The sequence below is a fragment of the Cotesia typhae genome, unplaced genomic scaffold, assembly GCF_013202065.1.
Source record: "Cotesia typhae breed Kobodo isofemale line unplaced genomic scaffold, CoteBio_Ctyphae scaffold_45, whole genome shotgun sequence".
In the NCBI taxonomy this organism is placed as follows: domain Eukaryota; kingdom Metazoa; phylum Arthropoda; class Insecta; order Hymenoptera; family Braconidae; genus Cotesia; species Cotesia typhae.
In genome coordinates this window covers 2,841,574-2,856,167 of record NW_027423777.1, presented here as the reverse complement: position 1 = coordinate 2,856,167, position 14,594 = coordinate 2,841,574, and the positions used below count along the sequence as shown (strand labels likewise).

General features: G+C 27.4%; 1 protein-coding gene across 2 annotated transcripts; it reads right to left on the bottom strand.

Moving 5' to 3' along the window:
- Positions 1–199: 199 nt before the first annotated feature.
- Cals (calsyntenin 1) lies at positions 200–14,534 on the bottom strand. 2 transcript variants are annotated; one of them, XR_012480804.1, is made up of 5 exons: positions 14,181–14,507; positions 12,230–12,509; positions 10,089–10,900; positions 3,696–7,638; positions 200–1,822 (listed from the first exon to the last, which is right to left on the bottom strand). XR_012480804.1 is itself a non-coding variant. In XM_074257614.1 (5 exons), exons 2-5 carry the CDS (start codon positions 14,281–14,283, stop codon positions 5,972–5,974), a joined length of 2,862 nt encoding a protein of 953 aa, XP_074113715.1. In that variant the 5' UTR covers positions 14,284–14,385; positions 14,473–14,534; the 3' UTR covers positions 3,740–5,971. The 2 variants fall into 2 exon arrangements, 1 of the variants encoding a protein (XP_074113715.1); XM_074257614.1 differs by lacking the exon at positions 200–1,822 and having other exon boundaries at positions 3,740–7,638; positions 14,181–14,385; positions 14,473–14,534.
- Between the last annotated feature and the right edge of the window lie 60 nt (positions 14,535–14,594).

Genomic DNA, 14,594 nt, shown 5'->3' with positions numbered 1-14,594 from the left:
CTTAGTTTTTAAATTTATATACGTAGGTTTTATTATTCAGTTATTAATTATTAATAATCAATATTAATATAGATACTTCTAGTCTATATGTGCAATATGCGCGTGTGTGTCTTTTACAAGATTTTGAATAACAAATTTAAAAAAAAAATTTTTTTCAAATGTGCGCAGTGAAGAAATCGAAAAATTATCAATAAAATAATATTTTTAATTTATAATTTTTATTATGCATATTTATTTCATACATAATTAATATATAATTAATAGTTTATTAGTTTTGTTAATCACCATGATCATTAAATTCCTTAACCGTGCTATTATATTTTTATTTATTTATTCTTATAATTAAAATATGATTAATCTGTTTTTATTTTATTAGTTTTTTGTAGGAGGGAATATTCAAGTCAGCTCGCGGTAATCTTTCAATATTAATCTGATATTTAATAATTAATAAAAAATTTAATTAATCAGCCGAAATAAAAAAAATCAAATTAATTGCACTGAAATATTTGCACGAAAGCTTATTGGTAAGCATTTAACATTAATTATTATCCTGCCAGATTTAACAGCAATTACTTTATAATTATTGTTTTTTTTTTATAATTAATATATTTATTTATAATAATAATTAATAATTAATTTTGAAACTCTGCATTCGCTGATTAATATATTTTTTATATTATTTTTAGCCTAAAAAATATTAATATATACTACATTAAACATTACAAATTCATATCCACATTGTTGACAATATCTATAATATACATATATTTTATTTTATTTTTTATTAATCTAATACAAATATCTATTTTAACTAGTTGCCATTTTAAGTACATTGTTTCTTTATTTTTTTTTCTATTGATAATAATTAACAAAATTACCGGTTAAAAAAGTTAATAATTTTTTTTTACTCTCCAATTTTTTAGTATATAAGTACCGGGTTCGAAACCCGGCTCGTGTTTAAAAAAAAAAAAAAAGTTCATTATGATGTTACGCTAATCGAGACCTTTTATTTGAACACCCACATGACTTTTTTCATATATTTTATATATATATATATATATATATATATATATATATATATATATATATATATATATATATATATATATATATATTTGAGATATATGTGTTATATATAAATATACGAAAAAGTCATGTGGGTACTCTAATGAAAGGTCTCGATTAGTATATGCTCATGATGAGCTTATAACATGTTATTTCGCTTTGTATCTTCTTAAATATCAACATTTTTCAAGATTTAAGCTCATCTTGATATTACACTCATCAAGACCTTTCATTTGAGTACCCACATCAATTTTTCATATATTTCATATATTTATATATATGTATATATGGAAAATATATCAAAAATGCATGTGGGTACTCAAATGAAAGCTCTTGATTAGTGTAACATTATTATGATCTTAAACATCACTATTTTTGAAGATATAAGTACCGGGTTCAAGACCCGGCTAAAATTCTCAAAAAAAAATTATTACCTTTTTTTTTTTTTTTTTCACAATAAAATTTGTTCAGCATATCTACAAAAAATAATTAATACTATTTTAATATAATATGTACGGAAATAAAGGAAAATCTTGACGTATTAAACAGGTATATTTTTAAAATCGATATTTCTTTATAAAGTTCATAGTAGTTCAATAGAGTCTGATTTAAATATCAAACTTTTTATCTCTTATTATTGTAGCCCCACCCACTATCGATTAACTCCATTTATTTCTCTTGCATTCTCTTTTAAAAATCAATTCTACCTTATTTCATAGTCATTGTTATTAAAAATAATAATAATCATTGTAAATCACTAAAAAAAAAAATACAGATTGAAATGCATAAAAAAAATTGATTAAAAATTTTTTAATCAGCAATATAATTTTTTTTAATAAAAAAATTGTTTTTTTAAATAAAAAAATTTTTTAGGATTATAATTTTATTTTTATTTTATTTAGTTTATTATTCAAAAAGTGGACAATTGTCCTTATAAAAATGATATGATATGCATATTGAAAAAATAAATTTGTCTTATGACATTATCATTATTAATACTAATAATTAATACGCAATATAATATTGATAGTCATATTTGAAAAAAAAAATTATTATGTAATAATAATAAAATAAAACTGGGATACATATATATTTAATCCATTCATTGTTTAAACAAAATAACAAAAGCGGTGATAAATAAAGAAAACTTAAATGAACACGCAGGTTTATTATTTCGTGTAAATGTATAAAGGTTTAGAAAAGTTATTATATGAACGGATGTTAATGTATATGTATATGTATAAGTTTATGTATAAGCATATATGTACTTAATAATAATAATAGTTTTAATAATAATTTCATTTTTCATGGCGGTAATGTATTACACGTTTAATGTATATACATGCACACACACGCGCATATATATACACACTAATGTATATATGCATATAAACAGTACTGTTATCTTTACTTGCTGCAAGACCTTTTTTTGCACTCGCGAAAATTTTATAAAGAAACTAGAACTCAGGTACTCTGAGATAAAGCTATGAGAATATTACTTTTCGATATAGAACAATTTTTTTTCATATTTTTCATGTGAATTTTTTAATTTAAATTATTTGCAATTTTATTGAAAATAATTTTATTTTTTTTATATTGATTTCTGTGAATAAAATTAAAAAAAAATTTTTTTTTTAAATTTTCATTTTAGTAAAAAAATTTTTTTAATTCTTACATTTTTAACGATATAAGCTCATCATGAGCTTACACTCAACAAGATCTTTCATTTGAGTACCCACATGATTTTTTTCATATATTTATATATATACATATTTATAATATATATAAATATATGAAAAAGTCATGTGGGTACTCAAATGAAAGCTCTTGATTAGTGAAACCTCATGATGAGCTTATACCTTCAAAAATGTTGATATGAAATGGTCTTGACTATAATTTAAAAAAAAAAAAAAATAAAATAAAAAAATAATTTTTTTTTTTTTTCAAATTTTTTTGTGAAAATTATTTACAATTTTATTGAAAATAATTTTTCTATATGTTGATTTTAATAAATAAATTTTTTCATGAAAAAATTATTTTTAATACTTTTTAAATGATAATTTTAGTTAAAAAAATTTTTTCAAAATTTTTTTTTTGTAAAAATCAATTCCAATTTTATTGAAAAAAATTGTTTTTTTTTTTTTTATAAATTATAAAAAAAAAAAGAATAATTTTTTAAGACAAATAAGTAAATTTTACTTAAAAAATAAAAATAATTAAAGAAGAAATTTAAAACTACTGATATAGTATATAATAAATATATCCACATGAAAAATATGACTTTAAACGTTTGGTGCGGATTTACCAAATATATAACATAAATGACAAGATTGATTATATATACAAGCAACTACAAAAAGTCCTGATAAGATAAAAATGATATAATCTCGGATAAGTATGATAAAAAGAACAGTACTCAATAAATGCATATATACGCTATACACATATATGTATATGGATATGACATTATACCATACTTGACGGTAAAGCACTATCGTATATGACCGACAATACGCCGTCATATATTATTTATGTATATAGTATAGTAATATATACTCATATATAATATATAATATATATATATAATATATTACTAACTATAGCTAATAAGAGTTAGAAGTATTACTCACCAAGTAACACCGTGCAAAATGCGAGATTCAACTCAATACAAGTAATTAATAGGCAAGCGTTTGTTATTATTGATTATCTTCCTTAATTAAATACTCATTATTATTTCTTCTTTTTTTATCCTTTTAGTTAATATTTTAAATATGGCCAACGCTCTGCCTACTACCAACACCGTTTTGTTCAAATAAAATCACACGATTGCTTCTCCGTACCGGTTATTTACTTCAATGAGTAATTTTTATTGATATTAATTATTATTATTATTACCTAGAAGATGAGTAAAAATTATCATTATTCATTTTATTTTGACTTTAGTAATAAAAAAATCATTTTTTTTTTATAAATTACAATGATAATTTGGAATTTGGTGATGAAGAAATGATTGATAACAAAATGGCGGGAATTTACTTTTAAAATGGCCGCGGCGGGAAATTTTTGAAATTCAAAAATTTTAATTTATTCTTTTAGTCAATTAATAAGTAATTATTAATTATTATTACCATTAAAATGGGTAAAAATGATCATTATTAATTTAATTATAATTCTATTAAAAAAAAATAAATTTTTTAATAAATTACAATGATAATTTAAAATTTATTAACGAAGAAATGATAGACAACAAAATGGCGGGACTTTAATTTTAAAATAGCCGCGGCGGGAAAATTTAAAATTGAATTTTTTTATAATTGTAATTTAACTTAAAAAAAAATAACTAATATTTTAAATCAGTAAATTACTGAAATAAAAAATTATAATTATTAATTAAAAAAAAATTAACCCATTGTAATGATGATAATAATTATGATTCCAATTAAAATCGCTAAGCAAATAAAAAGGCAATAATGTCGAAATGGAGGACAATCGATGAGATACATTTAGGTCAAGCGTCGGTTCTCTTGAATGTAATTTCAAGTGAATCAGTCGTGTCATATTATCAATTTTAAAAATTTATAATCATATTTGTTCGTAAATTGTATTTTTTAAAATAATAACGAGTACTAAAAAATAAATTGCAATTATAAATTTCATTATTTCTACTTATAGATTTAAAAGTTAAACCTTTGTTTATCTAAAGTAAATATTGAGGCATAAAAAAAATATTTATCTCAAGTATGAATCGTAAAAAGGCAATTAATTATGTGAAATTTTATAGTTTGCTGTTGTAAATATGGATGACTTAACGATTATTTATTTCTGATAGTTACTTTTATTTATCGCGTCAGTTAATCGCCGTAGGACGAGTGAATAGAAATCTAATGAAATAAGCGTGTACTTTACTTAGTAATTCTTTAACTTTTACGTTAGTTTATTTAATTCGGTGCTTAAGCAGAGTACTAACTTTGTGGTAATTTATTAATTCATTACTTTTATACTTAAAAATTCCATCTATAGGGACGGATATACGACGCTTCTACATCTCTTATCATTCATCAATCATCATTTTTTTGTCTTCTCGGTTTAGTGCCCACTAGTCTAATCGTTAACGTCATAAAAAATTAAATAGTCTCAGCATTTAGATTTCTTTTTATTTATTTGCTTTTGAACCAAGTTTCTCAATTTTTCAAGCACATTTTCATTTCAAGTCTAGCTATTAATTAATTCATTCAAATATCGCGTGACAAATTCCAAAAAAAACATATAAAAAATTTTTTGACACTCTGCAAACCTATCGTAAGCTTAAAAACTTTAAAAAAAAATTTTTTTTTAAGCCAAAAGAGCATTTGTTTCAAATTTTACACTTTTTTGGCTTTAGAAATTTTTTAATTTAATGATCTAAAGTCAAAAAAAAATTAAATTGAATCAAGAGAAAAATTTTTGAACCCAAAAAATAATTTTGAAAAGTCTTTATTCAAGAATTTTTTTTTTTCAAAACCAAAAAAGCGAATAGAGATCCTTATTTTTGGCTTTAATAATTAAAAAAATTTTTTTCAAGTTTTGAATATCAAAAAAATTAATTTACACTCCTTTTGGCATTTGTCCTTCGATATTTATACAACTTACAACCCAATAAATCCAAAAAAAAAAAAAAAAAAAATATAATTTTCTACACAAAATCTTCCTTAAAAAAATGTATTTTAGCCCGAAATTCCCCCAAAAATCCGCTGAAAAAATTGAGATCCCCTAAAAATTCAAAAGCTTGATAAAACGAATGAATCTCTAAAACTTTCGTCTAAAAAAAGGGGCACAGGAGCAATAGCTCCCCAAATATCGAACAAAAACAAAGTACTCGTCTTAATACCGTTAATGATGATTTTACAAATGACTATCAAACCTAAATTTAAACATCGCGATGATCCCACTCGAGATCATGAGGCGCATTGTGATGACGATGGTGCCGAGGATGGTTCATCTCGCAGTCATTATCACAGTCACTGGAGTCTTCATGAAAAGAATCTTCATCAGAATCCGAAGAGCCGGACTCGTCATCTCCATCATCCCTGGCATGATGTTCTTGATCATTCTCATTCAAGCGGTCCATCGGATTGACAGTGATCGCAAGAGCAGAGTCATCCCAAGCCATTTCAGTTTCAGTGGTGAGTTCATCAGCCCCGACGACTCTCCTCTGCTTAGCAGCGGACGCAGCGCCTCTGACCCTCGCGAACCCAATCACTACCATAAGCAGCAAGAACCCAATGCAAGCAGCAGCTACGATGGTAATCGCATGGCTGCTACCCGCAGCAGCAAGTCCCCGATTTTCATGAAGCTGACTCACGGAGTACTCGTCAGAAGTGTCAGCGTGGTGGCGAGACAGCTGGACGTGTCCAGCAATCGGCTCCAGGATTTTTACTATCGGCGGAATTTCTTGAGTCGGGTAGGACACTACCGGAGGTGTCGTCGGCTTCTCCTTCGGGTGGATCACCGCTAGAGTCTGGACGTACTCGTTGCTGGCGAACCGGCCGTTCAGCTCCGAGCAGGTCAGCTTGAACACGCGGTCCAGGTAGTACGCGGGCTTGCGGTTCGTGTAGGTGATCAGCCGGATCAGCTGCTGGTACTTGTAAGGAGTGTCTGCTCCAGAGAGAACCACTCCGTCGCGGTCGATCCTGGATGTTATCGAGTGGAACTGGTGGAGCGCATCAGTGGGCAGCCCCAGAGATTCGTGGTCAGGATTGAGGCTCGGGTAGACGCTGACGGCGCACGCGTCCAGCCTAGCAGCCGATCCAGCGGTTACTTTCGCGTCGGGAAACACCCGGACACCCAGACGGAAGTCTGCGTACTCTCGTGCGACATACAGAGTTCCATTAACGGTGATTCCAGGACGAAGAGGTGGCAGGACTGTTACATAAGACTGAACCGGGCGGATTTCCAGAGGATGGGACTCGCTGCCCTCGCAGACGATGGTTGTGTCAATTCTGAAGTTCCGCCGACCTGGAGTCGGGAATCTCCGGGTGTTTGTGTACCCCACGCGTCGCAGGAGGATCTCGACGTTTGTGTGGTTGTCGCCGTCGATACGCACCTCGGTTAAGTCCGAGTTTGTTCGCAATTGTGTTCCCGGTTGCAATAGTTCCATTGACGGAATGTGGATCCCTTCTTGACAGCGACGTAAGCAGGTCAGCACTTGAGGCTTCTCGTTACGACCTACTAAGACTGACAGACCAGCTAAATACCCCCGGAAGTGGTGCTTTGTTTTGTTATCGGTTCCCTGCCAGCAAGCTCCCACTACTAGGGTAGTGTTGACACCTTTTGCCGGGTGCAGCGGCCAGTCGTCGATTACTTCAGGGTTTTTCTCGTCGGAAGTCCATTCTTCTCCGTCGACGTACAGAGAGACTCGTGGGAAGTCTACTTGCACCGCGAAATGGTGCCATCTGTCGTCGCAGACTTGCGGAAGCTTCCATCGCCATTCTGCTGGCCGGAAGATGTTCGGGTCACCTTCGGAAAAGTCGCGGCGGAGTAACAGGATCAGCCGGCAGTTACGGATGAAAAATGCATAGTGGTGACGGTTCATTTCTAAAAATAGACAGGGATTAGTTTTGTCGGCTTGGGGTGGGTGAGTCAAGGGAGAATTTTTTTTTTAATGGGGCTTTCATGATATTGATTATAAAAATTTATGGATTAATTATTACTGTAATTAATTTTTTTTAGTTTTTTTAATTTTAAAGTTTGGTTGAAAAATATTTAAATAAAATTTTGATTGGAAATTTTTTTTTTTTAATTCATTAAAAGAAAAAAAATTTTAATTCAAAAAGTTTTTTAACTAAAAAAATGGAGTTTGAAATTAAAAAAAAAAAAAATTGATCAAATTTAATTTTTTTTTAATAAAATTTTGAATTTGAACTTTAGTTTTAAATAAAATTGAATTTCAATTTTTTTAGAAAAAAAAATTTGAATAAAAACTGTAAAAAAAATAAATAATTAGAAACAAAAAAAAATTGAATTTAAAAATTTAAATTCAATTTTTTTTTAATAAAATTTTGAATTTGAGCTTTAGTTTTGAATAAAATTGAATTTCAATTTAAAAAAAAAAAAAAAATTTGAATGAAAACTGGAAAAAAAAAAAAAAATTTATTAGAAACAAAAAAAAATTGAATTTAAAAATTCAAATTCAATTTTTTTTTTTTAATTAAGCTTGTTCAAAGAAAATTTTGAATTCAATCTTTAATTTTAAATAAAATTTGAAAGTCTGCTTAAAAAAAAAAAAATTTTTGTTAAAAAATTAATTTAAAGTAAAAAAAAATTTTAATCTGAGATTTTTTGGTAAAAAAAAAAAGCTTAAATTTCAAATTTTGTATAAAAAAAAAAATTTTGTCTTAAAATGAAGATTTTTATAATCATCTAGATTTCTATAAAAAATAAAAATAAAAATTCTATTAATTTATGACAAAATAATTTTTATAAAAGAAAAAAAATTAAGAAAAGCTTTTGAATAATTCTCGGAAAATTTCTAAGTACTTTTTATATATGATGTTTAAAATTCATTAACCTAATTGCAACTCGGTACTTGGATAATAAAGTTATTCATGTTTGAGTTTAAAATTTTTTAAAAGCTTTTTATAACGTTGTTAAGTTTGAATTATTTTATTTTATAATTTATTTAGAGGAGAACGTAAAGAGAACGTCAACTAAGACGAAGATGTAGTAAACTTTTGTTAACTTAAATATGTTGGCCTTTTTTTTTTTTTAACTTTTGTTTATATTAAGGAATTTAAATTAGTTTTCAGTCGCGATGAGAAATTTTATCCCAACAAAAAAAAATCAATCTACAAAATAATCAAGAATGTTTGTTTAATTTAGTGATCAAAGTTTGTTACGCTGAAACCGTAAAATTTGTTTTAAAATAAATAAAAAAAATCATTTCAAACCGTGCAAAATAATAAAATAAATTTCAATTTTAATTAAAAGTAAAAATAAAATTTTTTAACATCATAAATTGTATAAAAAAAAAAATAGTCTAAAAAAATAATTCTTAAAATACAGAAATGTATTTTTTAGATAACATAAGTTTACTTTGATTCACGTCGGCGTCTTTATTAGTTTTTGAAAAAATAAAGATTAAACAAACTGGGGACAGCAAAGCTTAGTCATCGAATCGATAATCGCGCTCACTTTCGGTACACTTCGCTCGTAAACTAATAAAGCCCGACTTCTTGCTCAAAAAAATAGTATAGACTCTTGTGACACGATAAATTTAATTAAATTCATCCTTTTTTGATTTCTTTTTCCTCAAAATTAAATTCTTGTGAAAGCCATCGGATATATAAAGTATAAATTAACTTTATATTTATCAGAAACTTCTAAAAACTCTGAAATCTCAATTTAGTACACTGAAACATTTTTTTTTAGTACTTAATAAGATAAATTATTTTTTACAAAATTTTTTTAACAGTTAATAAATATTTTTTAATTGTAAATAAAAATTTGTTTAGATTTTTGAACAGAAAATTAATTAAACTTTGACATTTTATAACTTCAAAATTTCAATAGATAATTCCATTAGATCAGATTAATTATTTTCTAATAAAAAAATTGTAATAAATTACTAAATTTTTTTAGCGATGAAAAACATTACTGTATGATAGTTTTGTTATAAAAAAATTCTGGAATTATTTTTTTATTAATTATCTTGACATTTTTCTGTCAAAAAAAAAATATTCAATTAATTTCAACATTAATTAAGTTTCCAAAAATTGTTAGAATTTTAATCTTTAGTTTTTCGATTTAAAATAAAATTTCTGGCTAAATTATTAAAGATACAAAAAAACTAAAAGAGATAAAAATTGTAGAAAATTTAATTTCCTACAAAAAAGTATAACAAAATTTTTTTCTAAACTCAATAATTTCCGAGATATTTAAAAATTAAAAAATCTGATTTTTTTCTAAAAAATATTTATACTTAAAAAATAAATTAATTTATTTTTATTAAATCAGTGTCAAAAAAAAAAAAATTAAAAGTAACTCACTGTGATCGTCGGCAGCACACAAAATATGTTCCTTAACATGAGGATCCTGCCTGGGCCTTGGTCGGTGTTTAATCCAGACTCCAATAGTGAATTTCTGTGCCAAAGCATGGTCCAGGATATCAGCAGGAACAATAGCAGCAGAATTGCTGCCGTCAAACTCAAAGATCTCATCAGCTTCGCGGCCCTCGTCTCTAGACAAGCTCGCGGTCCAGGTGGTAGTAGGTCCAGGAGTCGGGAGCAAGTCAACACTGTCGCGAGACGCTCCGCACAATTTCCTCTGGCTCTTGACGCCGTAAGTGTCTCGATCGCAGCCTTTGCCGATGTGGTCAGTCGCCAAAGTCAAGGTGGTCCTCAAGTTCCTCAGTAAACAGGGCGCGTCGCACAATTCCAGACGGGCAGAGGGTATCAGCGGCTGTGGTCCAGCTCCAGCTGCGTAGTCGACTCGCTCGGGGATTCCCCGCCATCCTGGAGAGCACACGCGGTTTACTTTGACGGTGACCATCGCCGGGGCGGATTGTTTCATTCCGCAGTCATATGCGACCACGCTCAAGATGTAATTGTGCGAGCGCTCGTAATCCAGCGGTTCGGTGTTCCTGATCGCGCCTTCATTGTCGATCACGAATGGCTGGTCTGCGGTCAGTATTTCGTACTTGCAGACGTCCCCGAATTTTGGAGTGCAGTCACGGTCTGATGCTTCCACTCTCACCACTTCCTCGTACAGCCGGCCCTCGTCCACGGTACTCACGTACGCTGGTTGCAGAAACTGGGGCGCGTATTCGTTTACATCAATCACTGTTATGTGAACGGTTGCGCTGTAAAATAAATTTATTTATCTATTATATCAGATAGAATTTTTTTTTTTTTTTTTTTTTTTTTTTTAAGTTAGATGATTTTTTTCACCGGATTACTTGATATTGACATGAGATTTTAAATTTATTTAAGGTAATTGAGTGGAATTTTTTAATGCGATATTTTTACATTATTTTTAAAAACAAATTTTATAATTAACAATTATAAATTTATTTTTTTTACAGTGTAGTTAAATGTTTTAATTAAATTGTTTTAATTAATAAAAACTAGCAACCTTGCAGTCACTAAATTATAAATAAATACAATTTTTATTAAATAATGACTTTTGTTAAATTGCACTGTACTTTCTTAACAATTGACATTTTTAAAGATTTAAGCTCATCCCGATGTTACACTCATCAAGAGCTTTCATTTGAGTACCCACATGCATTTTTGATATATTTTTTATATATACATACATATATATATATATATATATATATATATATATATATATATATATATATATATATATATATATATATATATATATATATATAAATATATGAAATATATGAAAAATTGATGTGGGTACTCATATGAAAGGTCTTAATGAATCTAACATCAGGATGAGCTTATATCTTTAAAAATGTCAATATTTCACAAAATATTAGTTAAAATGCCCTGTACTTTCTTAACTTACTCTGTCGTAATGTTTAAAAAAAAACTTATAAAAAATACAACGCCACCTGTTGACAGTATATTTAATTATAGAACTTAATGGAGGGAATTTTGGCTACAAAGAGGTTGGCGCAACGAGCAAAGAGTGTGTTCTAACACACGAGCGCTAAAAATCTTATCCACTCAACTTATACATAAATAAAAATTAATAGGGACACAATTTTTGTCGCAACATTTAAAATAAATGTTTCCAATTTTTAATATTACAATAAAACTATTAATTCTTTAAAAAAAATTTTTTTAGCAAAAGTTCAAAATTTAATTTTGGAAAAAAAAATTTTTTTTTAAAACCAAAATTTTCTCTGTGATTTCAAAAATAAGATGAACAATGGAAGGCTCAAATTTTTTGACAATTTTAAATCTTATTTTTGAAAATTGGTTTTAAAAAAAAATTATAAGAAATTTTTATCCAAAATTAAATTTCGAACTTTTGTTAAAAAATTTTTTTTTTTTTAGGACAAATATTTCCGCTGTAATATCAAAAATTTATTTTTTTTTTTTATTAAAAATTGTTATTTTAAATTTGCGGCAAAAATCTTGGCTAACTTAGTTATAAAAAAAATAATTTATTTTTTTATTTATTAGTAAATTAAAAAACAAATAAAACATACTTTTCAGATTGTAATCCATTGCAGGCAACAGCGGCGATGTCGAATTTGTAATTGCGGCGCTTCTCGCAATTTAGCGAACGTAAAGCACGTAATACTGCTATTCCTTTTTCTTTAACAATAATCTCGAAGGGCGCATCCCCGTGATGTTTGTTGGCGATCTTGTATGAGCAAATTTTCGCACCCACGGCACGTATCTGAGGTGTTACTTCGACCCGAGTTTCGTTTTCCTTAACGAGTCCATGATAACCGTTTTCCCCGCTCTCCAGGTCCAAGTGTGGCACTACAAGAAAATATCATAATTATTATTATCATTGTAATTATTATCACCAGTGTTTACTAAAATATAATTAGGGTGCAGAATCGATTATTTCCTAAAAATTGTAAGGATTCAGAAGATTAAAACTTCCATGGTAACTAAAAGTTTGCTTTTATGGATTTCATGTGTAATAAAAAACTGTTTAGTAATTTTATATTTTTTTAAAGATCAATATTAATTTTTTTTTTATTTAATTTTCTCTATAAAATTTTTATTCCATCATTCATAAAATTTATGATTATTTTAATTTAATTAAAATTTACTAGCGACCTCGCAGTCACTATGTAAACTATAAAAAATTAAAATTTTACTTTATTAAATAATTACTTTTGTTAAATTGCACTGTACTTTCTTAAATATTGACGTTTTTAAAAATTTAAGCTCATCCTGATGTTACACTCATCAAGAGCTTTCATTTGAGTACCCACATGCATTTTTAATATATTTTTCATATATACATATATATATAATATATATAAATATATGAAAAATTGATGTGGGTACTCAAATGAAAGGTCTTGATGAGTGTAACATCAAAATGAGCTTATGTCTTTAAAAATGTTGATATTTAAGAAGATACAAGGTAATTTCTTAATTATGTATCTAGATATAAAAAATTTTCGAATGGAGCTTAAATACTTATCATAATAATATTGACTATCGGTGAGAATTAAATTAATTTTTGAAAAGGTACAAATTTTAGTCAAGATTTTTGCAATAATAAATTTCACTAAAATTTATTAAAAACTTCAAAAAAAATTGTTATCAATTTTTAAAAAATGTTTAAATATTAATTTATAAAAAAATCAAGTTTAACCTGCTGTTTTTATTAGAGTAGATAAAAAATTTTTTTTACTATAAAACCTCATTAATAATTCAATCCTCTTCTTTATTTAAAGTATCCGACAGTAAGTATGATTTAAAGTTTTGTTTATTTAAAATTCCGTTGATTTATCTCCGCTAAAACTTTCAAATCACCGAATAGAAATTAAAAAAAAAAAAAAAAAAAAAAACAAAACAAAAAAAAAAGTAAATAAAAATATTTTTGTAAAAGTTAAAGACCTCTTTTAATTCGTAGAATGTTAATTTTAAACTAACATAAAAAAAGAGTCTCTATTTTTTAGAACAGTGACAAATCGTCTAAAATTCTTTAAATAACTCAACTCTCATCATCATGTCATATTATAATCACACTAAATATAAAACCCTATCATCACTTTAACAATCATTATTATTATAATCATCAGAATTTAAATTCGTCCATATGTGCAGTGCCTAGCAGTAAGTGAAATGCAAATGAAATACCAAACTTGGGTATACATTGTGCAATATAAGGCATATATTAATTGAATCTTGACTTGTTTGACAACTAATTAATGCAGGAATATAAAATCAATTATTTCCAAACAGAATTATTGATTAAAGCTTTAAAATTTAAGTAAAATTTTTTTTTTCCTGAAAAATAATAAATTAACAAATAATAAATATAAATTGTAAGATATTGATTGGTGAAATTTTTTTAGCGATCGCCATAACAGGTAAAAGCTAAAAACTCAAACGGCGTTACTTTTTTTTGCATAAAACTTTACCGTGGAGCTAAAAATAAAAATGAAATACATAAAAAATAAAAAGTACCTTCACGATCATTAAATGAGGTCGGAATCGGCCAGGGCTCTGGAGGAGATCCATGTGAAAATCCAAATAGCAATAGCATAAACACTCCACTTAACACAAACATGTCTCTGGTCGTTTATTACCACTTAAAAATTGTTTTTAAACGTAACTATTCTTCGGGAAGTTACAAAATACAACCGATTGTCCGAGTTAGTTTATTCTGCTTCTGAGAAATAAAAAAAATAATTTATTTATTAATTAAAACACATACTCGGTTGCTACCAAGTTACTAATAACGTTTTTTATAGTTTACTTGCTCTCGTTTCTCGTTAGTTCTTTATACGTCTGGTCTGGCTGTACTATGGTTTGTCTGCGACAGCAATCGCGAAGTCAATATTTTAGAGAATATCGATTTGACGGAAACCTCATTCTGAT

Coding starts and splice junctions, on each gene's coding strand:
- Cals (XM_074257614.1), bottom strand. CDS start 14,283: ATGTTTGTGTTAAGTGGAGTGTTTATGCTATTGCTATTTGGATTTTCA. Junction 12,510..14,180: donor CTCATTTAATGATCGTGAAG/GTACTTTTTATT, acceptor ATTTTCTTGTAG/TGCCACACTTGGACCTGGAG. Junction 7,639..10,088: donor GTGTGCTGCCGACGATCACA/GTGAGTTACTTT, acceptor GTCTATTTTTAG/AAATGAACCGTCACCACTAT.